Here is a 27,551-nt window from a genome sequence, read left to right as displayed (position 1 = left end):
ACCAGCAGACTGTCAGGGCTCCACAGCATATATCAGAAGTGGGGGAAGGGTTCTGCTCCTGAGAAAAATGGGATTACGAAGGGAATGATCTGAAATGCTTTGCAGTTCCTTGATGTGGATTTTCTCTTGGAGTTGCCATGGCAGGCCGGTAGCCCTGCTGCCACTATGCCAGCATTCTCCTTAGGACTTGCGTGGCCTAAAAGGATGACGGGAGGGAATCTGTCAAAGTTATGGTTCCCTTTCTCAGATCTGAAATATCCATTTCTGTGAGGCCGCTCACCACTCTATTGATTTTTGCATGCCATTGAGTGCCCCCAACTCCCACTGTGGTCAAAGGGTGTTGAGGCCACTCTGCAACTTGTAGGAGACACCCTTCATGTTCAAGGGTCAGGCCGATGAGGGCCCTACAAAATCAGAATAAGGTGATACTAAAAATAGAATCAAGCCCTCTTTCTTATTTCTATAACACTCAAATTAAACTGCTTTTGTGACCCGGAGCTGGGATTTTAGCTTTCGTTTATGCATATTGTATGAAATTCACCACTGTGCATAGGGCCATGATGAGTACAGCCCTGCAAATCCGCAGGTATCCGCTTCATCGTGGATGTGGATATCCAGGGACCATTTTTGCGGATAGTGGATCGGATGCAGATACAACTGCGCAGGACTCTACTCGCCCACTCGCCACTCCGCTTCCTGTTGAGCAGCTTGGGCCCTTCGGGCAGCACCAGCGTCCCCACCCTTGCCCGGCCCAGCAGCACTGGTTGCACTCCCAGTCCCAGGCCTGGACTGCTGGCAACTGGGCAGCAGGGCCCACCCCCAGCCATGGGAATTGGAGCAGGCAGGGCCCTGGCACCCCACCTCTCCACCCCACTGTGATGCAACACACACTGCTGTTTCCATGTGCCAGGGCTCGTGAGCCCCCAGGAGCAGCATGTGATGCGATGCCCCTTCCCACCAGTCCTCCCCCTCTGCACCGCTTCTTCTCCTCAAGACCCCGCCCCTGTGCTGCCCCTTACCTCCAGTCCCCACCCTCGCGCTGCCCCTTCCCTGCAAGACCTCACCCCCCCAGTCGCCTCACCCCCCTCCCCTGTGGCTAGCCCTTGTGAGATGGCTTGCTTCTGCAGGTGTGGATGTGGATACAGGTAAAAGACGGCTAGTGGCTCGCTGGTTGGATCGTGGATTGATCCTAGCGGATGCAGATCAGATGTGGATCCACATTTTTGTATCTGCGCAGGGCTCTAATCATGAGGCCTATGCATCACTTACATCCCCTTAAGACCTATTTTGAATGCTTGAGAAAAACAATATAGACCTGGTTTATCTGAACTACTTTTGTTTCAAACACATAGTGGCTGCACTATGGATTGGGTGTCTTCTTTTAATGTAGATGACATTTTTGGGCACTTTTTATCTTCAATCAGTAACGTTCAAGGAAACATCTAGCCTGCTGATTATTTTCTTTGTGATTTATTTAGGAGAGGGTTGAAAAGGAATGAAAGTGTTTCTCTGATTCCTTACAGGTGTGCAATGGTTTAGAACAGCCAAGGAAACAACAACGTTCTGACCTAAATGGACCAATTGACAACAATAATGCACCAGAGGTAAGCACCTTACGCCCGTATTCTCCCTCCTCCCCAAAAATTCTCCCCACCATGGGCAGCAAATATTTCATTAAATGGGGAGGATGACCTAATCTCTCTCTCGCTCTCTCTCAAGTAATAGCAGCTTCCATGACTGCATGTTTCTTGCGGCTCACAAAGCTTCCATGAACCAGTAGCGGCAGCAGTCACTTTTTATAACAGCCCATTTTATAAACACAGTCCTAAAATGTTCAGGTGATATAAGGAGACTTCAGAAATTCTTGTTTTGGGGGCCATTGGAAAGTAAGGGCAGCATCAGAATGTGGCTGGTTTCCTCTCCATCTCTTTCTTGTGTGAAATTGCTGCATTTGGTGTCAAAGGATTACTAAAATTCCTGTAGGAATAATATCTCTGTGAATAAACCCTACCAACTGATCCACACATCACATTGTTCACAGCTGAAGGCCCAACTGATTCACAACCTTACAAGTAGCCTCTGTGGTGAGCTGTGAACCTGCTCAGTCAGCTGCGAAAAAGATGCTGTGATAGACATCAGAGATGGGCTAGAGGCACTGAATAATGGAGCAAAGGAGGAGTCTAAGAATGCAGCAAGGATGTGCTTGGGGCCAGGCATGAGGACTTAAAATCTGAGGGGTCTGTTATCTCAAAAGTGCACAAGGGAGTTATGGTAGTAGTAGCCTGTAATGTAAATTAAGACTTGCCCATACAAAAAGCCCTCTTCCATCATTGGGGAAATTAACCCCTATATTGGAGACCTTAATGCTCAAACTGGTATAACATTGCCAACAAGGGAGTCTATGAACTGAACTTCCATTGAGTAGTATTAAAGTAGCATCTAGGACCCCCAACTAAGATAAGAGATTATGCTAGGCACTGTACCAATACAGAGAGGGTTCCAATATAGACCATGACTCTAGTTTTGTTTAGTATACCTCTACCCTGATATAACGCAACCTGATATAACACGAATTCGGATATAACGCGGTAAAGCAGTGCTCCGGGGGCAGGGCTGCGCACTCCGGTGGATCAAAGCAAGTTTGATATAACGCGGTTTCACCTATAACGCTGTAAGATTTTTTGGCTCCCAAGGACAGCGTTATATCGAGGTAGAGGTGTATTTTATTTTTTTAATTACAGACCCATGAAATTAATTAATGGTATTTAAAAACATTGTACTGTCTAAATAGCAGCCATGTAAAACCATAAAGAGAAAATTAAATATTTTTTTAAGAATTCAGTCTAAAAATGGATCTTTCATTATATTAAATATAATAAAAGTTATCCTTTATGGTCTGAACTTGATTTTGCTGTTTTGATAGTTATACAGTGCATTATTTTTACTTCCCAACAGACAAAGAAAGTGTCTTCGTTTCCAAGTTTTGTTGATGGTAAGTAAATTTGACTGTATTCTAAGGTTACAGTAATATAAAACAAAATACTAAAAAACCCACAAAAAATCCAAGATTTTGCAACTGTAAAGTTTGAGTAAGAAATAAGCATAATATATTTATGCACAACATATACCTTATGTATAAGCCGGTAAAGTTCTCACCATGTTCTCAACAGAGCATATATGCAGTGAATAATGTTCAAACCTATCCCTTCTTTAGGTTCGGCTTAACCGAGCTATCCGTAAAAAACACAATGTAAATTTCAGCCTAAACTTTGTTCCCAAACTTGGCTGGTCCTTGAATTTTCTCTGCAGAACAAGTCAGTCTCAGACTGTAATTCACTCTTCTTCTCACAAAGAGTCTATCTGTTCTCATATCTTGGTTGGAGCTAATTGAATCCATGTGAGAGTTTGAATCGGAAGTAATGACACTGCTTCCATGCATATTCAGACAGCTGATACAGGAAGGCTCAACACAGGAGGCTGCTATCTTTAAATATGCTGGTCAATTTAGTTTCATTATTCACATTGTTCCCCTTAAATGAGGGAAAATGTCTAGCCTGATTCAGTAAAATATTTGTACATATGCCTAACTTTAAGCACATAACTTCAGTCTGACTACTCAAAGTTAGGCCTAAAGTTAGGCACATCAGGCTTAAGCACTTTGCTGAATGAAGGCTTTAGGTATCACTTTAATAACCAGCTTAAACACTGGCAAATGACGTTAATAGACTTTAAAACCAAAAGGGACCATAATGATGATCTAGTCTGACCTCATGTATAACACAGAATGTCAAGTGATTCCTGCATCCAACCCTGATGTCTGGTTGAGCTAGAATATCTCCCTTAGAATGAATGTCATCTACACAATCACTTTTTTGCATATCAATCATATTTTGATCACAGTGGGTACAAGGTTCACTTAGTTGCATCCTTTCTGTTTATCCTGATCTTTTCCAGACTGACAACCTTGATGATTTCTTTATTAAAAGATTATCTTTTACTGGAAAGAAAAAAAAACAATCAATACTCCTCCTCTTGTGAGTTTTGAATGATAGAAGTAATAAATATATGATACTCATCTTTGCAGAAGACAAAAGGGAACTACAGTTTTCAACTGAAAAAACACCCACTTCTCAGAACAAACATGCATATTAAGACCTGGTCCTAAAGGGTTGGATGCCCAGTTTAAATGCTGAAAGATGAGCTCTTCAGGTTTTTATGTTGTTTAGATTAATTTCCCTGCAGATAGCTGAAATATCATCTCAAGCATGACTTGAGAGGATTTTACTTGTTAATTCTATTATGCTGACACATACAGTTCTCTTCCCCCGTAGATCATAGATCTTAAAGAATTCAATTTTTAAGACCAGTCCTTCCCCAAGAACAATGTATTTTCATTTAGAAATATACACTTCTTGGGCAGACTTTTCCCAACTTCCTGATCTCACTGGCTTGAGCATCAGCTTCTGTTTTCAGTAGCCTCCTTGAGAGACTGTGCAAATGGCAAGTTCAAAGGCTACCCGTGACGGTTCGCGGGATTATCCAGGGCTGTGAGGCACCTCTCTAGCACCAGCTGTTCCCTTGAGGAAGCCTTGTCTGTGCCTGCCAGAGGTCAGCTTCCTGACACCCACAGCAATAGGCAGCACAAGTGCTCCCCTCTCAGCCCATGCAAGCTCTGCTGTTCCTCTGCAAGTAGTGATAGGCACACCCTAACTCCCGAGCGTCTCTCTGTAATGTCCAGCCCCTGATCCTCTGGACACTCACAGAAGTATTAGACCCACGTTTGCAAAGGAACAGTATGCTGCAGTTTACCGGTTACACCTTGGACCGCTGTGCCACTTAACACGCAGCACTTAGAAATACATGTGGAGGTGCGTTCTCTAACAAAGACCAGAGATTCAAATGATAGCAAGCAGAAATATTGAAAACAAAGTGTTACCTGTAAAATAAAATCCTAGTAGAGCCGAAGCTTCCATTGTGAAGTACACAATACTAAATGTGCCTCTAACCCAACAGACATGTCAGTTTCTCTTGCCAATATGAAAGGAACATGTTTGTCACCTTCTGGTGACTTGCTTCAACTTACAGACCTTAAGAACATAATTTCCTGTAAAGGTACATAACTCCTTTAAATATGCAGCTTACATACATTTCATAATGGTTTAGATGACCAATGTGTTACTGGCTCTCAGGAGACCCCCTCACATGCCACCCGTTAGTGAATTATTGTGCATATAACTGATCTAGGGGTTCTCTGTGCATCCCTTGTGCCCTCTGCCAGTTGGCATCAAGAGTTCCTGAGTTATGCTACTGCCTCTGCTGAAGGAACTTACATTTAACTCTTGGCATTTACTGGCTAACAAGCCCTAAATTGAGGTAAATTTAACACATTCCCTCCAGGCAGAAGAATCAAGAAGGAATGCTGGCACTTGGAAATAAACACTAACAGAATTGTGCAGTGGACAAGGGGAAAGGAGGAGAGGGCAGAGAGACTGTAGAAATTAGATGCTAGAAAGCTAAAATAAAACTTTACAGTGCTTCCATATGTAGTTCAAAACAATTTTTGTTTTTTGGTATTGTGAACATTTTGGTTTTTCTTTCAGTTTTAAAAGTTCACTGCTCTAGTGTTGAAAATGGGATCCATACAGCTTTTAGGATAGCATGAAACACATTTTTTTAAGTTTAAGTAAAATTTGTTTCCTCTGATTTTTTTTTCTTTAGTAGCATAGCAAGAGAGGATGAACTGTCTATTGGGTTTTCACTGTCGTGTAGGCATGGTACCATCACAAAAGTACATGGTACAGAAGGAGTTCATGTTGGCTAATCAGATCGCTCTCAGAATCCAAAGCCAAAATGCCCTGTGTTTTATTACTGCTATTCATTTGTATTGCATTGGGCCCCCGAGACAAGGCACAGGACCCCATTGTGCTGGGCATAGTACTCACACATAATGAAAAGACAGTCCCTGCCATTAACCACTGAACATTTTCCTGTTTCTGCAGTGACCTCTGACAGAGGTACCACATTAGTGCACTAGCCTGCATCCAATTAACTATTTAGGGACACATTTTCAGCAGCACTCCTTAACTGGGGTAACAGCCAGTATTTGCAGTTATATATGGTTGCATATGCAAAGTGTCTGCACATGCAGTTACCTGTCTGGTGGGTGCAAACATACTTTTTTGCAAGCACAATTAAAGGAGCCTGTTGAATATTTGGTCTGCTATTATTAGATTTGCATTGGTAACAGATTCCTTCTCTTGAATTCAGCTGATTTTTCATGGAATAACTCATGCCTCCAAGTGCAGTATTGTTGTGTTTTGAGGTTTTTGTTTATTGCTAGAAGAGCCTCATTCTATATGACACTTGCACCCTATAGCAAAGAAATAGTATTGTTAAATGTTACATTGCCAAAATAAAAACCCAGGACATCAAATGCCTTTTTTAAAGAGATACTGTATACACTTAAAATCATATATATTTTTAAAGAAATTATTGTTTTATCAGTAACATCACAAGGCAGCATAAAATTCAAACCTATTTTCAAACTAAATTTGTCTTTCTCCAGTTTTGAGGTGTATTCTTTTCCCATTCCTTGCCTTCACTGTCATAGGGGTATGTCTACACTGGCAAGTTTCTGCGCAACAAGTTATACCACTTTTATTAAAGCGCTGGAATTAAACCACTGTTGCATGTCCACACTGTGCTCCTTGTGACGCTCCTTGTGAGGAGAGACAATGTGTTTTTGGGCTCAGAGAGTGTGTCAGCACGCTGTCTTGTAAGTTCAGACAGCGTAGGAAGCAACCAGTCCTGAGGCGGGGGAGCGGGAGGGGGAAACCCTGACATCAGCCCCCGCCTCCCTCCCCCGGCCCCAGCTCTCTGCATAGCAATCTCACAGACACAGACACACACACACACCAGCCTCTGTGTTCAACAGCATGAGCATTCCACATTAATGGTTTGCTTTATGGGACACTTCCGGAGGTCAATTGATTGCTTTCTGTGCAGTATTGTGTTTACACTGCCAATACAGCGCTGGACCCTCTGCGCTGTAAGGCTCACAACTCTCATCAAGGTGGTTGTTTTGCAACGCTGCAACTGAGGAGTTTCTATGCACTAAGTGGCTTGGCAGTGTGTACACCTCGGGAGTTACACTGCAGAAAGCTGCTTTACTGTGCAGTAACTTGCCAGTGTAGACAAGACATAGGACTTATATACTTGCTTAGTGTCAAGGACATGCTCATGTGCCTTGCCGAATTGGGACCTTAGCCAAGTATATATGTGAACTGTTACATTTTCAAAAGCTATAATTGATCTAGAAAAGACCACTCAGGTTAACCAGTTTGACACCTTGCAATTTGCAGTAATGCTCCCTTCATCACTTGCACAGATGTGTTATCTCATTGGAAGGATATCTCCATTTCCTTCTTGATGGAAAACTTTTGGAAGATTTATCCACATAGCATGCTTCCTCTTACCCACTGCCCCTTTGTATAAGCTCTTGATATATAAGATGTTAAAAATGTTGCTGGGGTTGTAATAACAATATAGTCAACCACCATCTGTTGATAGCATAGTGATCTTGCCAATGTCATCCACTAAAGTTTCTCTTTTGAAAAGATGAAGGAGATTTATTAAGGTGAATCAAAATCCTTAAAATAAAACCTTATAAATAAAGCTATTTTAAGAGACACTTTGCTGCCCCTACTGAAGCATTAATAAAATTATTTAAGGGGCTTTTTAAGTAATAATTTACTTCTACAATAAATATGTTTTAAAACAAACTAGCTGAAAGTCATGTTCACTGCCACTAAGCTGCTGGGAACACATGACATGAATTCATGGTTCTTTTTTCTTTTACAACAGTCAGTAATTCCATAGACACCTAAAGTAGGGCAGGGATTATAGCTCCATGCTCCACTTGAGGTGTTAGTGATGTCTTTAAATATAGCAGAGGAAATGCAGAACTGTAGACTGATGTCTGTGAAGGTAAAGTGCCTTTCAAGTAGTCTCCCAGTACTTTGGAACAGAAATGGAGACAAAAATCTATTCCTGGAGAGACTTACAAAGCATTTGATATTGCCAAGGATAAACCAAACCCTGCACCTTAGACGCCCTTGAATTCAGTAGATGGCATGTGTGAATAAAACAGGGTAGTGGGCCTATATTTGTAGATAAGTGAAACTTCCTTTTCTAAAATATTTTGTTGCAAATCCTGCAGCATTATGGATCAGACTTCTCGTCATTGTTTGACTTGCCAAGGATTGTATAGGAGAGGATTTGTAAGTATTATGCCAATATGTTTAGTTGTGTGCTGTAGAAGAGACAACGATACATGAGACAAAAAGCTAGGCCTGAAAAGGCATTATATGCATTTCAGCAAAGAGATGCATCAGTTCTTTGTAAAGTATATATCCCTTCTGGTGAAGCAGGTAGAGGGGACCAGAACACCTTAAAGAGAAACTGTGCTGAAATCAGCTCATTAGATGGGATCACAAATCTAAAATCTGGTGTCTTTGTGGAATTTTTGCCTATTGTTCTTACTCATTCAGTAGTTTAGAACTGCACCCACTGTAATTGATTCTTGAGATACTAGGTAAATGACTTGACCCACTGTGGAACTGGTCATGCAGTTTCTTTGATGAGTAGACTCCTACAGATTTGGTTGAGGTTCCTTCTAATTTTTTAGAGGGTACTGTCAAGATATGTTCAATTATTTTAAAAAAATTCTCTCGCCAGTACACTGAGATAAATTCTGCTTTGGGTCACATTGATGAAGATCCAGAATAATTTAATTGAGGTTAGTGGATTAGCACTAGATTTACACTAGTTTAGTCTATAGCAAAATCCGGCCCATTGTTGTAAATAATTACCCTTTGGAAGTTTGAAACTGCAGTCTTCCCTAACCGAACAAATTGCTCCATTTTGTGTTAATGTTGGTTAGTTAATGTTAGATCTCTGGAGACTGTGGGGCTGTTAGTATTGATTTTTTTTAAATGTACTGTGATTACCGAATTACAAAGACTGTTTTGTTTCTGCAGCAGGCTGACATTATAGCAGTCAGATGTTTGGTCTGTATGGAAGTGTAAGAGGCAGCGGCATTTTCTGATGAAGACATTGAAGGGATTAATCACACTCAATTTGTGTTTGATGATTTTTTTTAAAATTAGAATTTAGGACAATGTGGAATTAGAAGTATCCACTAATTAAAGTAGATGCGAGTAGCTACATCTGTGCATTCTATCAAAGTAGCATGGTATTTATTTTTCCTGTTCAAGGGCTCGCCCATGCATGCATCAGACAAGTTCAGTTGGTTATATATGTAAGCAAGATCGCTTTACCAGAAAATTGTTGTTGAATTTTTTATTTTTTTTTAATTAAATTAGTATCTCCATTCAATGTCCCTTTTCCCCAGTCACACAATTAATTTGTTTACTTGGGAGAGATGGTTTAGCAGCTTGGCATGTTGATATGGCTCATAGCAAGTTCCCGTTGTAGAGCTGTTGGAGAACACAGAGTATTTACAGTCAAGGGATTGGTGCCAAAATTGTGGAGTGACTGCCTCTTTAGTGTTGATGTAATCAGGCTGAAAATAAGACTTAACCATTGAATAAAGGAGACGAGCATAACACAAGTACAGTATAAATACCATCCTTTATTTCTCTCTCCGTCCCGCCTCCTCTCCTTTTTCCATCCCTGGAAAATTATCCTGGCAGTTGCTAAAGCAGTTTGTAAAATGGTAGTTAATTTGAGAATCTCACTGAAGTCAGTGAGTCTATCTATTAAGATAAACATGTGCATATGTGCTTTGCTGGATTGGGGCTTAAATTTGAGTAATATTCATCAAAAATAAGTTCCAAATTTCCTTATTTTCTCTTCATTTTTGACTCCAGGTTTTTTTTTTTAATCTGTCCACTTTTTCCTCCTCTTCAGCTGCCATCTGGCATCTTCCCTTCTTTCAGATGGATGGGGTGATTGATGTGCTGTGCAGCTCTACCCTTAGTGTTAATCCTTGGCAGGCTATTTGGACTTCTTTATTCCCCCAGTTATTAGAGTATACCATCTGTACGAGTCTGGAAGCTGTCTGTCTGAATCAGTTCCTGAACTCAGGTCCATCATATGGCCAGAGAGCACAAAGACAGCTTCTTTTCTGTTGTGGGTAGCATTGTCCCCAGACTTTGAAGTTCAGTAGTGGTCCTCTCTTGAAGCAAAGTACACAAATGTCCTCCAAATCTTCTGTTTCTGACTACTATTTTTGCCCGACTTACAGCCCTAGGAAGGGTTGCTGATCTCTTTACTGTTTCATGGCCCAGTGAAGACAGCCTTCTCTGTGAAACATGATCTTTTCTGCTAAATGTGTGCTTCGAATATCTGTTGAGTCCTTCCTACCTCTGCCAAATAAGTGTGTAGCAGGACATGCCTGTCGGTGTGCCCACAGTGTTACTTAGTGTTTGAATTTTTTTCTTTCCTTATGTTAGGCAGTTTACTAAATTCGATATACTCCGCATAAGAGCTTTCAGGGGGGTGTTAACATAGATGATGATTGGTAAAATAGATGTTAAGTGCTCATTTATATCACCATCCTCCTAATTCCTTTGTGTATTTTTGCATACAGAATTACTTTTGTAACTTTAGAGAGTTATGGCGTGCATAAGAAATATATTATTTTAAAATGGAAACATCAGTGACAGAGACACAAAGAGTCTCCTTGCAGCTTTTGTTCCTTTTTAAAGTTCTTGGGTGTATGAAATGAAGTGCTGTTTTGATTGTGCATTTTTGCGTTAACATCATCTACCACAGCAAAGAAATACCTCTGTCTCAGACCTGCCAGATATTGTACATTGGATGTGATGCTCAGATATTTGACCCCCTACCTCACACCTACCTGTATCAACCCTAGAATGTGATTCGTGAAGTGTTTTTGTTTTTCCTTACTTGCTGATTCACAACATGCAGTTGTTGCCCATGGGTATCTGTCATTAGTGTGAGCTAACAAGATTCTACTGTAGTTGGCAAAGAGTTTGGCGATCTGTGCACTTTTTTCATGCCCATTGACAAATATGGGTACCAAAAACCCAAATAGAAGAACAGAATTTGGCCCAAAGATAAGAACACTCAATACATGTAACATATTATGAATGTTACATTAATATCAATTGGAAGGAAGCTTGTGCATGCATTTGAGAGCAGTATTTGGCCTACTATAGTGAAGAGCTCTGTTGTGCTTTTCCCAAGGCAGTATGCTACAATGAACTACTCTCTAATTCCAAGATCAAAACATTATGCAGATTTTTAAATACTACACATTTGCTTTTTAGGTGTCTGAGACAACATTTTGGGAAATAAGTCTCCTGTTTAATGTGTGTTGGACTTTTCAATGCTTCTTTTAATTAGACTGTTGTAATGAAAGAAATGTATTAAGGAAAGCTTGTGCAAGTATTAATACCCTTCATTAAGTTTTTTGTCGCCCTACCCCCTTTTGGAAGGTAATAATTGTATACCTGTCTGTAGTTCCAGGACCCTGTGAACCTGAAGATCTCATTGATGGAATCATCTTTGCAGCCAATTACTTGGGTTCTACACAGCTGCTCTCAGAACGTAACCCTTCCAAAAATATAAGAATGATGCAAGCTCAAGAGGCAGTGAGCCGTGTCAAGGTAGGTGATTTTTATGGTCTGTAGAATAGACTCCCTTGATAACTGGACTCTGAATAGTGTGAAATGTCTGAAGCTTCAAACCTACTGAGAGGTGCACTCAAGTGAATACATATCTGCTGATGTGAAAATCCTCACTGTTTCCAGTGTCTAGCATTGTAAAACCGACAAATCCTCTGAAGAACAAAATATAAATTATTACAGAGGCTATTCCAAATTGCACAGTATAAGTACTGAAGGTAAAATCCAGACTGTAATAAGAAAACATTCCAACTGTAAAGCATAGAAGACTGGCTTATGACTGATTTCTTCCTGCCGCCATGTTAGATCCTGTAAGAGGGTATGTAAGCAGTTGAAAGCATTTCAAAAACATCAAAATATTATTTTCTTAAAGCAAGAAGGTTCATTACCAGATCTGTGTTTGTGTCACTTAAAACCATGGATTTGCATGGAAATATTTTAACCCACAGTGCTTTCTGTGGTCAATTAAATAAATGCATTTTATTTGAATATATAATCCAGATAGAAGAATTTTTTTAACCGTGCTTTGAAGAATTGATTTATTTAGATTTGTACCATTATATCAAATCTACATATAGATAAGGACATGATCTGAAATGTGTAGATTGAAGTGTTAATCAAAAAAAAATACACATTTCATTTAAAATAATTTAATCAGTAGAATCGGCATATGTTTGGAGACATCCAGTTTAGATCAAATAATCTGCTCAGCAAGACAAACATCTTTACTGATTCTTGATTTGGGCTTTAGAAAGGCTTGGAAGGCGATAAAGGTAGTTATTCTGCTGCTACAGATTCTTGAGCATTCCAAACCTTGGAATTTCTGCTCATGAGATTCTTGAGAAGTCACAAGCACCACATGAGCATTGACTGTGATTTAACATCAAGAAACAGTTTTGTTTATTAATTCTGCTGCTAAACTGTCAGGTGTAAGGCAGTCCTGGAAGAAGCTTTCAGCTTCATATTTTGTATGGCAGTCTGATGTATGCACATGATTAATGTGGCTATAATTTTTATAGATAACACAGAGAAAGGAAGAGAAGTGAGGACTTGGCGAGATTTGAAGTGCTACAGAAGCACAGCTGCAACAGCCCATCAGTGTAGACACTCACTACAGAAACGGGAGGGATTCTCCCATCAGCCTAATTAATCCACCTCACCGAGAGGCGGTAGCTAGGTCAACCTGTTGACCTAGCACTATCTATACCAGGGGTTAGGTCTGCTTAACTACGTCGTGGAGGGGTGTGGGTTTTTCACACCCCTGAGCATAGGTTGACTTAATTTTTGACCTGGCCTGACTTACAAGAGTGGCTGGCTTTATTATTCATAAAATTGTAATCTTTTTTTGCCTTTTGTAAATATACTTTGTAAAAACATTGGTGACATTTGAAGTGGACTTGAAGTGAAGGGCAAAGCAGCCCCAATGTAGCTGAAGTAAGAGATGTCATTATCATGTATTGTCTCCATGTGCTTGAAATAGGAGGTATAGTAACTTGGCAGTACTTCAACCTAATGTATTTGATAGATGTACTTGAAAAATGGTGTCCCTGAGGTATCTGAAGTTTGAGGCAGAGCTGAAAGTAACACTACAGTTATAAGAAAATTATGGTAGCCAAAAGTAGCATTCAGTGGTTTTCAGTGTTAATAAAGATGTAAAGATCTGCAGAAGTGAATTCTTATCTTAATTTCGCTATAGCACATTTTTAATGGCTTGATTCACAAAATCTTTGGCAGTACATACCAAGTTTATGAACTAATCAGTTTTATCTGAATATTTGATACTTGTAGATCGTGCAACTACTGTACCACACAAGTACTGCCAGCAGGTCTCAAAGGTGTTTCTCAGATCATTGTTTTTCTGTCCTAGGGCAGGGCTATTTATGCACTGCAAACTTTTTTAAATAACCTCACTTCAAAATCTGCCTTTCACCAGGAGAGTCATTTTGGAGACTTCTTGTACAATGATCAAAAAACCAGACACATAGTGCTTTTCAGCATTGCTTTTCCAAGCTCATTTTGTCTCATGGGGCATGGAAGTGGTGGCTGTCTCTGGCAGAGAAGCACCATTTCAGAATTAATTTACTGGAAATTCCTCTTTAATGGGTGCTTTTAGCTCAGTAAGAGTACCTCTACACTATGCGCCGGATCGGCGGGTAGCGATCTATCTATCTATCTATCAGGGATTGATTTATTGCGTGTAGTGTAGACGTGATAAATTGATCCCCGATCACTTGCCCGTCAACTGCTGAACTCCAGCAGTGCAAGAGGCAGAAGCAAAGTCGACGGGAGAGCCGCGGCCGTCGATCCAGCGCTGCGAGGACGCGAAGTAAGTCATTTTAATTTGATCTAAGATATGTCGACTTCAGCTACGCTATTCTCGTAGCTGAAGTTGTATATCTTAGATTGATTCTCTCCCCTGCGCCCCCCCTCCCCCCAGTGTAGACCAGGCCCAGATGTGGTAGTGATATGCTAAGGAGTTGCAGTTGCTTCATCATCATGTAAATAGGTTTCCTGAAAAATATGGTGGAGAGGTTAGTTAGGAGAGGAAAAATCTGTAGAAGGCATCCCTGGTGGGAGGAGAATTGTGAGTTCCTGTTCTGGTATTTCCTCTGAATTCTACTTTTTTTTGGTTTGCATTCCCACAGAGAAAGAAAGGGGTCTGGACTCAGTTGTGACGGCAGTGTCAGTATCTGCCAGACCACAAGGCTGTGTGTGGGGAGGACCTGTGTCTCCTCAAGTCTCCCGGGGCCCCGACCCCTCCCCAACTTTCAAACAACAGTGCTTCAGTTCAGCTTTTTAAGTGGAGGGGAATTCCTCAGCATGGAGGCCCCCTGTGCCAAAGCTAATACATCTTCTGCGTGGATTCACTGAATAGTTTGTATGGTTTCTCACACCCTTCCATAAGGGCCAGGGAAATCTCTGTACACAGATGACAGTTCCCTCACCATTCTTCATAGGGCAGTGATAAGGCTCATATTTTAAGAAGACTGGGAGCCACAATAAATGAGTATTCCTATAGGTGTCATTAACTAAGAGCGAATTTGAACACAGATAATGTGAAAGCTATTATATATGGACCTGGATAACTGCCAAGGCTGCATCAAATATTCTGATTAGAGGCCGGGTCCAACTCCCATTAAAGTTGATGGGCATCTTTCCATTAACTTTACTTGGAGTTGGATTGCCCCCCCTAAAAGGGTGCAGCATTAGAGAGGTGTGATATCACTGGTGGCAAAAGCTGCGTACTAGATTACTGAATTGGAATCCATTGGCTTTTACCAAATGGGCAGAGTACAATGGATTCTTTGTAGGGTCTAGAAGAGAATACACACAGTGTCATACCTAAGTGTAATGTGCATTGCTGTGTCACATACACTCCTGCCCTTTGTGTTAACTATCACACTGTAGATCCTATTTCTTCCTTAACTCTCATAAGAGAAGTTTCAGAGTAGCAGCCGTGTTAGTCTGTATCCACAAAAAGAACAGGAGTACTTGTGGCACCTTAGAGACTAACAAATTTATTAGAGCATAAGCTTTCGTTGACTACAGCCCACTTCTTCGGATGCATATAGAGTGGAATAAATATTGAGGAGATATATATACACACATACAGAGAGCATAAACAGGTCGGAGTTGTCTTACCAACTCTGAGAGGCCAATTAAGTAAGAGAAAAAAAACTTTTGAAGTGATAATCAAGATAGCCCAGTACAGACAGTTTGATAAGAAGTGTGAGAATACTTACAAGGGGAGATAGATTCAATGTTTGTAATGGCTCAGCCATTCCCAGTCCTTATTCAATCCTGAGTTGATTGTGTCTAGTTTGCATATCAATTCCAGGTCAGCAGTCTCTCGTTGGAGTCTGTTTTTGAAGTTTTTCTGTTGTAAGATAGCCACCCGCAGGTCTGACATTGAATGACCAGACAGATTAAAGTGTTCTCCCACTGGTTTTTGAGTATTATGATTCCTGATGTCAGATTTGTGTCCATTAATTCTTTTGCGTAGAGACTGTCCGGTTTGGCCAATGTACATGGCAGAGGGGCATTGCTGGCACATGATGGCATATATCACATTGGTAGATGTGCAGGTGAACGAGCCCCTGATGGTGTGGCTGATGTGATTAGGTCCTATGATGATGTCACTTGAATAGATATGTGGACAGAGTTGGCATCGCGCTTTGTTACAAGGATAGGTTCCTGGGTCAGTGGTTTTGTTCAGTGATGTGTGGTTGCTGGTGAGTATTTGCTTTAGGTTGGGGGGTTGTCTGTAAGCGAGGACAGGTCTATCTCCCAAGATCTGTGAGAGTAAAGGATCATCTTTCAGGATAGGTTGTAGATATCTGATGATGCGCTGGAGAGGTTTTAGTTGGGGGCTGAAGGTGACAGCTAGTGGTGTTCGGTTATTTTCTTTGTTGGACCTGTCTTGTAGGAGGTGACTTCTGGGTACTCGTCTGGCTCTGTCAATCTGTTTTTTCACTTCAGCAGGTGGGTATTGTAGTTTTAAGAATGCTTGATAGAGATCTTGTAGGTGCTTGTCTCTATCTGAGGGATTGGAGCAAATGCGGTTATATCTTAGAGCTTGGCTGTAGACAATGGATCGTGTGGTGTGTCCTGGATGGAAGCTGGAGGCATGTAGGTAAGTGTAGCGGTCAGTAGGTTTCCGGTATAGGATGGTATTTATGTGACCATCGCTAATTAGCACAGTAGTGTCCAGGAAATGGACCGCTTGTGTGGATTGATCTAGGCTGAGGTTGATGGTGGGATGGAAATTATTGAAATCATGGTGAAATTCCTCAAGGGCTTCTTTTCCATGGGTCCAGATGATGAAGATGTCATCAATGTAGCGCAAGTAGAGTAGGGGCGTTAGGGGACGAGAGCTAAGGAAGCGTTGTTCTAAGTCAGCCATAAAAATGTTGGCATATTGTGGGGCCATGCGGGTACCCATAGCAGTGCCGCTGACTTGAAGGTATATATTGTCCCCAAATGTGAAATAGTTGTGGGTGAGGACAAAGTCACAAAGTTCAGCCACCAGGTTAGCTGTGACATTATCGGGGATACTGTTCCTGATAGCTTGTAGTCCATCTTTGTGTGGAATATTGGTATAGAGGGCTTCTACGTCCATAGTGGCCAGGATGGTGTTTTCTGGAAGATCACCGATGGATTGTAGTTTCCTCAGGAAGTCAGTGGTGTCTCGAAGATAGCTGGTAGTGCTGGTAGTGTAGGGTCTGAGGAGAGAGTCCACATAACCAGACAAGCCTGATGTTACGGTGCCAATGCCTGAGATGATGGGGCGTCCAGGAATTCCAGGTTTATGGATCTTGGGTAGCAAATAGAATACCCCTGGTCGGGGTTCTAGGCATGTGTCTGTACAGATTTGTTCCTGTGCTTTGTCAGGGAGTTTTTTTAGCAGATGGTGTAGTTTCTTTAGGTAATCCTCAGTGGGATCAGAGGATAATGGCCTGTAGAATGTGGTGTTAGAGAGCTGTCTAGCAGCCTCTTGGTCATATTCCAATTTATTCATGATGACGACAGCATCTCCTTTGTCAGCCTTTTTGATTATGATATCAGGGTTGTTTCTGAGGCTGTAGATGGCGTTGTGTTCAGCATGGCTGAGGTTATGGGGCAAGTGATGTTGCTTTTCCACAATTTCAGCCTTTGCACGTTGACGGAAGCAATCTATGTAGCAATCCAGTCTGTTGTTTCGACCGTCCGGAGGAGTCCACGCAGAATCCTTTTTTTTTGTAGTGCTGGTAGGGGGCATTCTGTGGGTTAGTATGCTGTTCATAGGTATGTTGGAAATATTCTTTGAGTCGGAGACGTCAAAACTAGGATTTTAGGTCACCGCAGAACTGTATCATATTCATGGGTCTGGAGGTTACCATGGACATCCATGCTCTGCAAACAGATTAAAACAACATATATTTCTTTCATATGATTGATTCCCCACAAATACAGAAATTAGGTGGACCTTTCATTCACATTCGCATCTATACAGTGAACATAACTGAGTGGTATTCTGCAGCTTGTTAGGGCAATGACCACAGGTAAAATAAGTAGCCTTTTGGTGAGTGACAGAAGTTTGACTCTCCTCCAACACCTTTTGCAATCTCTCTTCTGAAGAGTTGTCCAGGCTCTACCCACAGATTGTTCTGTACTGTATCTGATCTCTGCACGTGTCCATTTCAGAAGCATCCAATGAAACTTGATCCTGATCCAGTGCTTATTTTGTGCCAGGGCTGAGCCCTGGCACCTCTAGCTTGGCAATTCATAGTCCTGGCACCTCTGGGTTTGCTGCATCATTTATGAAAGTAACAAAAATTGCTCGAGCCCCAGCACCTCTTTCATTACAGATTAAGCACTGTCCTGATCTAAAAGTTATGAGAGACAAATTGTTCCTTAAATCCTTTTGTTCAGGAAACGGTATCCTTATATTTAAGGGGAATTACCCGCCTTTCATATTTTGATGCATGAAACTCTTCATTTAGAATAGTTGTAGGAGCTACCATATTATAAACATAGCCTGATGTTGAAATGTTAGTGCCTTAATAGTACTTCTGGGACTAATACGACTTTTTTATGTACAAATATATCTTTGAATGAATAAATATGGGATTTGGACACCCTGAAAGTGCACATGTAAGTACCTGGTATGCAATTTTAGGTAATGGTGTATCCAGCAGGAAAAAAATGTAATGAGCAGTTGTTAACAGACAACACTCTACAGTATTTCTGTAATCAGTTGACAGTATGCATAACCTCATTTGACAATGTCCGTTATCCCATTAAAGCCAATATGCTTCAAACCTGTATAGCTTGTAAACCAATCTCTCCTTTTATTTGCAAAAAAAAAAAAAAATTTAAGAGGCTGGAATCATAATCAAAAGGTTTCCCTGACTTCACGCACTGTCTTTTCTCTTTTTTTGTGTGCATCTGTCTGCTTTCTTTTTTATGCTGTTCCTCAGAGGATGCAAAAGGCGGCTAAAATCAAGAAAAAAGCGGTGTGTAAACTGTTTTTCTTGAATGCTAATGTTTGTTTACACTTTTGTTGTCCTTGCTCCCTGTGGAGTGTTGTGTTTTTCATTACAGATCCTCATGAAGTTGTAATTTTGGTTTTACTTGTTTAATAGTAGGCCACTGGATGGAACAAGAAACACTTGTTTATTTCTTTCATCTTCCACTTGCTGGAGTGCCTGTCTGTTGCTGCTCTTCTGTTTAATGTCACAATGTCCTGTGGTTTGTTCAGTCCAAATAAACAGCCAATTTTATGATGGGGAGAATTTTTAAAAATCTAATGCTTATGCTTGTTTTAACAGGAGAAGCAATTAATGCTGATGATGTTATTTGATATGACTGTGACTTATTGTGTTTGTATTAATTAAATTATTCTGAATATTTAAGCACACACAAAGTTTAATTTTCCAACTCAAGATGGTAACTACCACAATTTGCTGATGAGATATTTCACCCAATTACACAAAATATACATCAGTAGGGTCGGGCTAAATGTAATTGTCAAAACTGTCATTAGAGCGAATCTCACTATTTGTGATCATCTTGATTGTAAGTGATGCAGTTAGTTCTTTGCCAAAGTGTAATGTGGCTTTCACTCTTTGCATGTTGTTTGACCCACCTGGAATATAATTAACAAAACAAAAAATGCATTATTTTTATTTTTTTGTGACTGAATTCAGTGCTGGTGAGTGGTCCTGGATTGATACCCCTGGGAGAACAAAGTCTTCTCTTTTTCCACAAGTACAGGTAGAGTGCAGGCAGCAATAGAGCATGCTTCCCTATGCTGCTTCATCAGTGATCCAAGCCTCAGCTGGAAGGAACACCTCTTCTGATGAAGGTGTAGTTCAGGCTCCATGGCCATTCAGTCCTTGGTTTCTGCTGAGACTGTCAACAAGGGTGCTACTCTGTGTCCATTGTGATGGTAGACATTGTGATGTGGGCACTTCTCCACTGAGAACTGGATTGATAATGGGATGTAGAATCTTTTACCTCAAGGCCTCTGATCCTAATTCAACACAACTCAGAAGAGACCAGATATTTTCCTTTGAGTGCTTGTCGATATGCACATTCCACTGATGGTGCACATGCACCTCATATGCGTGCTAGAGATCAGAATCTTTGTGGCCAGCAGTACCCATAGAGTGTACATCCTGACTTCAATCCTCATGCTCTGCTGTGAGGGCATATAAGGGTGAGGCACAAAGACTGCCATTCAGTTCCTTACAGCTTGGAGTCAGAGCCCAACTGTCCAAAAGACTGCCAAGCTTTCCCTTAGATTTTTTAGCAGTAGTTTTTACAGTTTAGTTTATAGTGTTCGCTTTTATGGTTTTTAATTTTATTCATTTGGTTGATTGTTGCAACCTTTAGTTGTTAGAATCACTTTTGTCAGTGGTATGGCATCATCCAGTTCTCCTGTATTCAAATGCAGGCCTTCATGGGAGGGAGCTATCCCAGCTTCAGATGGAAGCTCAAAGTGCCGCTATTGTGTGAGATAATCACACATCACTGTAAATGTATGATTTGCAAGTCTTTCAGCTCCTGAGAGAAGGACAGAGGCCTGCCTTCAGGTTTCCCTAATGATTAAATCCATGAGATCTGCTTCTGAACCACCCCCTCCTGTAATTGTTCTTTCCCTATTTTAGCCTCTGATCCTATCTCGTTTTCACTGGCATTCATTATGTTAGATGTCCAATCTCTACTAAACTTTTTGGTGAAAACTGAAACAAAAAGGTCATTTAGCACTTCTGCCATTTCCACCTCTCACAAGGCAGTTAAAATATCAGGCGCCTCCTAAAGTCATGGAATTCTTTTACACACCCCCTACTGGATTCTCACAACAATTAGCTCTGATTTGCATCCTTATTAGTAATTCCAGTACCAATGGCAAGGACTGAATAGGTATGGAGAATAGACTACTCTCTGATGTCTATTGGTGGTGCCTCAAGAACAGGGATGAGGCATGCAGATGAGACAGTGTGGGAAAGTATCCATGCCATTTCTCCAGTTATGTCAATAAATAGAGGACGTCAATTCAGCACCATCCATGAGCTCTGAAAGTTCATACTCACCCACAAAATAAAAACATCTCTTCCTCGGCAGTAAATGTCCTCTAATACTAAATTTGCATGTATATGGAAACACCTTTGAATAGCTGTCTTTGTAGTAGCTCAGCAATGTAATTGTTCAACATTACATTTTGCTTGAAGTGATCAATGGAGATGTCACTTTAAATAGAAAATTAAAATTCCCTTTGTTACAATGCGACTGTCTTTTAGACTTCTGAGGGAGATTCCCAGGCCTTGACTGAAGTGGATCTGTTCATCTCCACACAGAGGATTAAAGTTCTGAATGCAGATACACAGGTATGTTTAATCATAATGCTTAAAAAATATTGCTGATTTTACACAATGGCTCTCACTTTAGAATAACATGTTCTCACATGTTGAGAAAGAATTGTCTTTACTGGATATGTGGTTAAACACACCATTGAAATGGATACTAGCATTTGGAAAGGATACACCATATGGGCATTTGTCAATATTTGTCAAATATTTGTCAAAGTTGCCATTTCTCAGTATTTTATTTTTATGCTGAGGGTTTGGGTTTTTTTCATTATTATTATTACTATTATTATTATTTTATTTTGCTGTATTTTCTTTTTTGGGAAGAAACCTGCATATTATCAAGGTGTAAAACCAGTTAGGTTAAAATCCTGAAGCCTTTCAAGATTCACGTGTGGTTGTCCACCTACTCCATTTCAGCCTTGTTATGTCTTAAGAGCTATCCTGAGTTTCAGATCTGGTTCTTTGTTCCACTCTCTTTTGTCTAAAAAGGTCATTTGCCACTTTAACCAAGCCCTTCATTTCTCTCCATTTAACTTCCCGATTTTCAAGAAACTGTATCTGAATTGTCATCCTTCCTCCCCAAGGTCTATTATTTATTAAAATATTACGGTAGTGTCTAGAGGCTATGACCGAGATTGGGGCCTTGTTGTGCTTGATGTGTGTTGTACCTACACATAGTAAAAGATTGTCTTTGTCCTGAAGAACTTACAATCTAATGAAATGTAATTTAGTAAATAGAATCTAAATTTTAAGTAGGATAAAAATCTCTTACACTGTGGGGAGATCAGGAAAAAGGGTGCAAAATCCCCACCAACAAAATTAGAAGGCATATATAGCAGCAAGGAATGTACTATAATAGTTTCATTCAGTGGGCTCAGGACAAACTTTCATACCCAAATTGTCGGCTTATTGTGCTCATTTTTACAACCAGCATTATGATTATCATAAAACTTGGTTTTGAAGCCACCTGCACTGGAATGTTATGTACCTGGTACATTAGCAAGACTACTGCAGAAATGGCAACTGCTGAATTAACAACTATAGCTATGTTACAGGCCACCTCGTAAGGTTGTTCAGTGATGACGGACTTAATGCTTTCCATTATTCTCTAATGAATATATGGAGTGGCTGTCTTGTCTTGACTGACTGTAATCATACATCCTGAGAATAACTCCCTAACATGTCAAGAGTAGATGAATAGCTAGAGCTCTTAGAGGCTGGAGATTTACCAGGTGGTATGGAAGTATTTCCCCCCCCCCCAATTGTTTTGTTTTGTTTTTATTCTATAGGTACAATCTGGGTAGTTCTAGTACTTGTTAAAGTAAGGAATTAACACTACTGGCTGAAGCCAGTGTACTTTTCTTTTAATGTGGACATACTATAAACTTCTCATATTTGCACAGCCGAAGAGTAGAATATACCATGTAATGTGGCAGCTGCATTGCAATCTACCATACCCAGCTCTGCCAATGCACTTCAGTGCTGACCAGCAGTAGCCGTACTGATTCAGGCCTATATTTTTTCCCGCTTGATGGTAAAAATGCTTTGTCTTGTACAATGCAGAGCATGTTATCAATGCTATAAGCATTGATAGCAAAATCTGTCTTCATTGTTACGACATACATTTAACATGTCTATTGTATGCAGACAATCAAGTCAGATCAAGGGTTAAAAGAGCCAATTATTGGTGAATGAGCAGACACATTCAGTAGCTAGATGTATGGGATGAAGATGATACATGGATTTGGTTTGTTATTCCAGTTGGTTTAATGAAGGCTCCTCTCAATGGACTTCGCTCTCTCCTTTCCTTAAATATTTCAATATGAGCAGTTCTACTGAATGGGCTTTACACACAAGGAAAAGCAAAAGCACCCTGAGGCAGATTCTGATACCCTTACTCAAGGTGAGTATTACCTTATTCCACAAGTGCTATTCACTATGAGTGAGGGTACCAGAGTCTGGCCCTGTATATTGAACAAAAATAAAAATCTGATATTGGAATTGATTATGTTAAAGGATTTTACTAAAGCCTACTTCGAATGTGGCTGATTTTTCTGTGTACAGCAGGTCTCAGAGTAGCCGGAGGCTTTGCTTCCCCTGTCTTTTAGTACTCACTGTCGATGAGTATTTGCATTTTTAGCTTGACTGTGTTTTTACCAGTGCTAGAGAGATTTCTTGACTGGCTTCATTACTGTGGCTCTATATCAACTGGTGTAGCAGCTGGCACAGGCAGTGTGCAGTTTTATATCTGTCAATTATATAAAACCACTTTCTGCAATCATTAATTCAGTGTTCTAACCCTTATGTAATTTTATTGTATGTCATGCATGGAAGCATCTGGTGGTACTAACTGGTTTAAAAGAATTATAATTTCACTAAAAAATTGTCACAAGACATCTAACTTGATTTATGCTGGGGTTTGAACTGGGTCAGTAGTGGCAGTAAGGCATATTGTCACCTTGGACCCGTGGTTCTAGTGAGTTTGTTGCCATAGGCAAAACTAGCAAATGGTTGCCCCTACCAGCCTGAAGTCACTCACACGTGATATTTTCAGCTCTGTGTGACCACCTGTTCAACTCATGTGTTAGAAATAACCCCGCTTTTGACAGAGTGCCATACTTCTGATCTCTAGCTGCTCTGCTCTGTGGGCTGGGCTTGCAGTCTGGGAGTGAAATTGGCACAAGTGCCACAGCAACCATCTCCTGCTTCTCATATTCACAATGTGGAAAAGCTGGGATAGTGAAGCAGCAGGAGAGGTGAGGAACAACATGAGGCTGGCAAATCTACATGCCCTGATTCCACAACCCAGTCACTGGTAAAGCTGATGTTCAATGAGATACCATTTTTCAGAGTGTTCTGCTCTGCCCCCACTGATGTGATCTCACACACACCGTGTGTGTGGGGTCACGCAGGCGGGGGCGTGTCCACGCCATTCCAGAAGTACCGGAGCGTCTAGTATTCTGAGTCAGTGTCCATCCTAGGGAGTGGTCCTATGAAGGTCTCTGAGTTGTCTAGCTCTCTGACTCGTGCTCCCACAGTGCAGCCACAGGAACTGTACAGGTAAAGGCTCCCAGCTCCTATTTAGTTCCTGGCAGCCATCAGCCACCAGGAGGGCTGTGGGAGAACATGCAGCCCCTCTTCCCCTGCCCCCGCCCCCAACCCTCCTTTGAGATCTGCTTCAGATTTAATCAACTGACCCTCAGAGTAGCCACAGTCCTTTTTCCCTGGTAAAAAGAGGAGAGGAGGGAGCCACCAAAGAAGAAGGAAAAACGGAACATATGAAAGGGAGAATGAAGAAATCAGGGAACCAGGATATGGGAAATAAATCCATGAGGGGTAGCAACAGGGACTTCTAGGAGAGCAACACATATAGAGGCAAGGAGATTTGGATGAAGGGGAACCCAGATGGCCATTTGGGAGAAGGAGAACCAGGTCTGGGGGTGGGGGGGGAGGATATATTTGGTTTTCCAAGGAAAGAGATATGGGTGAGAGGTTTGGGATAGGGAGACTTGGGATAGGGAAGAGGGAAAGATTAAGGATCCAGATAGGAAGGGATGGAGAGATTAGGGGAGAGAAGACAAATGGGGAATTTAGGGACAGGGAGATAGGGAGAGAAACAAGGAGAGAAGGGGGAAAGTAATGGGAGGGGATACTGAGGCCTGGTCTACACTGGGGGGGGGGGAATCGATCTAAGTTACGCAACTTCAGCTATGTGAATAATGTAGGTGAAGTCGACGTACTTTGACTTACCATGGTGTCTTCACTGCGATAAATTGACTACTACCATTCCCCTGTCAACTCTGCCTGCGCCACTCACTGAGCTAGAGTAAGGAGTTGACGGGAGAGCGCACGGGGGTCGATTTGTTGCGTCTAGACTAGACACGAGAAATCGACCCCCGCTGGATCGATTGCTGCCCACCGATCCGACGGGTAGTGTAGACATACCCTGAGAGCAGAGAAAAGAGCAATGATGCAGAGAGAAAAGGAGAAAAAATATGGAGATGGAGGAAGAGAAAGAAAGGTGGACAAGTGCAGTTAATACAGTTTAGTTCCACATTTAGTTGTAGTAAACAATGGAAAGGTGTGGGGGGAAGCAGGAGAGAATCTACTTTTAGGATTGGGAGGGAAAAAATCTGACCTGCTCGTGGGTGGTGGACATGGGGGACAGAAACTCTAAATGCATAGATGTATTTATTTCCCCACCTCCATTCTTTCTTGTGAACCTTGTGTGTATGATTTGGATACTTGGAACAGCCTCCTGAAAAACAACTCTCCCTGCAGAGTTCCCATCGCCTGCTGGGAGATGTCCATTATAATACATTTTCCCCTCCACTGAGAGAAGCTTTATAGATGCTGCTGGACCCTGCAGATTTTCACAGAAACCCCCAAGCCCTTCTGTGGTCATCACATTTCATCTATCGCAATTTAGGGATAAACACAGAATGTTTTATTTCAGACTGAAAAGAATTATTAAAAGCATTTTAAGAATAGTGTCTGGAAAAAAGAGATTAGAAAAATCTATAGACCAGGTCGTTCCGATAAGTTATCAGTGTTGGTATTTTTCTAGCTCTGTCAAGTTACACTGTATTATGGTTCTTAAAACAATTGTTCTTCCTGACCTGAAAAACTCTTCTGTTCTCTCAGGCCTGGGAGAGAAGCATTGTAATTTGATAGATAAATACCCAGATATGTGGCTCCTTACCTCCATAAGGACAAGAATTAACTAATGAATAGCTAGAGGAGGGGTGGAAGGATCAAATCATTCTTTGGAGTGGATCAAATTGCATTTTAAAATTATGGGTTGTGGTCCAGGACATACATTTTCCACTATATATGACCTTCAATCCACGGCAGAGTTCCCACTGCTGCCACTGTGACAATTACACAAGGGTCAGGGGCAGAATATGGCCTTATGTAATCACTAAACTTTTTTAGTTATATGTCACATTCAGCATTGCATAGTGGGAAACAATCTCACTTGTAGGACCACTGCTGTTTCCACCCTTTTATTTCTTCCTCACTTATCCACCGTTCTCTGTTTCTTTCTTTCACCTGTTCTTGTATGTCTCTTCCTTTTTTCCCTTCTGCATTTCCTTCCCTGCAGTATCTCCCAATTTGACCCCCTGGACTTCACTCCCACCCCATTTGAAAAAATGGTAAGCAGTGGTATAATTGATGACATACAAAATATCATAATTGGCCTTGAGTTTACATCCCACTGAGGGTCATGGACACTAGGGATGTTCACACCTCACAGGGACAGTGCATCAAGCTACCTGCAGACTCAGAAAGAGAACACTAAGGTTATGCTTGTTTCACATCTCAGGATTATCTCCATAACCTTGAAGACTAGAAACATATTTTTAACAGAAGCTGAGATTTTGTGGGGTCTTACTGTGCCATGTGGGCATCAACATAGAAATCTAAGTTCTAATATGGCCCCTGCCATGCTGGATGGTAAACACCTTGCAGAATTCTAAAGTGTATGCAAGAGCATCTCTTTCTCCTTCCTGCAGCCAGAAGGGACTGGTGCTATTATTGTGGTGCTATTTAGGGAAAGCAAGGACAAAAGCAGGCTTTACATTTTGCTCTGGAGTTGCTGATATCGGGGTCTACTCTGAAAGATTTCCTTGATATCAAGATATCTCTTTTGATTATAACAGTTTTCCATGCGCTTTTGAGTCACACAGGTCCCAGAAAGCCATATGTAGTGGCTCTGCAGAAGGTCAGGAGGCAGGTCATCCTGCTGAACAAGGCCAAAGGCAAAGCCCCAATGTGTTACGTGCGTTAGGTTGCTGAGGAGGGGCCAAGGAGGAAAGCTAAATCACAGGAGCCCCCTCAAGATGGTTGACTGCATAGCCTCACTCAGGCAGCACTGACCCATTGGGTATTTGTTTGTTAATGTTTCTACATGACATGTCAGACTGCTGTAGGGTGGAAAAAGTTATTTGACTGTTTCCGTTCACAACAATCTGCTCTGTGCTATCACTTCACTCTCATTAGCCCAATTGCTACATATCTCAATTGGGCTGGATGAAATCTGACATCACATATGTAACATCACACTGCATGTCCACCACCTTTTGGGAACAGGGAGCAGCCCCCCGCAGCTGCAAAGCCAGGAATTATAGCTGCAGACCTTACATGGGCCACAAGCTGCAGAGGCCCCCTTCTCTCCTGGACAAGGGCCAGAAATGTTTAAAAGGGAAACAATAAAACAATATATTGATTTCAGACTAAATTCCTGCGGCACGGGGAAGATTCAGAAAGCACTGATTCAAGAACAAGTGCTTGTATTCCAGTTCAAGCAGAAGATTTGATGGATGTTTTATCTCTTCAGGCGAAATAACAATCAAATATTTCAAGAGTGCTGCTTAAAACCTGTATAAATTTACAATTACCTAGAATATCAGTACAAAAAACTATTTGGCTTTACAATTCTAAATGTTTAAAGTTCTTTCAGAACTATAATAGCGTTATTTAGCTGCAGAACATCTCATAAATGAGGAATCTTGTAAGGTAGCTG

At 41.2% G+C, this 27,551-nt stretch overlaps 1 protein-coding gene across 4 annotated transcripts in view; it reads left to right on the top strand.

Moving 5' to 3' along the window:
- APBA2 (amyloid beta precursor protein binding family A member 2) overlaps nucleotides 1–27,551 on the top strand; it is a 208,514-nt gene that overhangs the window by 140,474 nt on the left and 40,489 nt on the right. For 3 of the 4 annotated variants that reach the window (XM_054042565.1, XM_054042566.1, XM_054042567.1), the window contains 5 exons: nucleotides 1,524–1,604; nucleotides 2,956–2,992; nucleotides 11,509–11,654; nucleotides 18,632–18,667; nucleotides 20,957–21,043. In XM_054042565.1, coding sequence (XP_053898540.1) covers nucleotides 1,524–1,604; nucleotides 2,956–2,992; nucleotides 11,509–11,654; nucleotides 18,632–18,667; nucleotides 20,957–21,043 — 387 coding nt within the window. The remainder of the gene's footprint in view (nucleotides 1–1,523; nucleotides 1,605–2,955; nucleotides 2,993–11,508; nucleotides 11,655–18,631; nucleotides 18,668–20,956; nucleotides 21,044–27,551) is intronic. The other variant, XM_054042568.1, reaches the window with a different exon arrangement.

Source organism: Malaclemys terrapin, chromosome 10 (genome assembly GCF_027887155.1).
Source record: "Malaclemys terrapin pileata isolate rMalTer1 chromosome 10, rMalTer1.hap1, whole genome shotgun sequence".
NCBI lineage: Eukaryota > Metazoa > Chordata > Testudines > Emydidae > Malaclemys > Malaclemys terrapin.
This window is presented reverse-complemented; position numbering and strand designations above follow the sequence as displayed.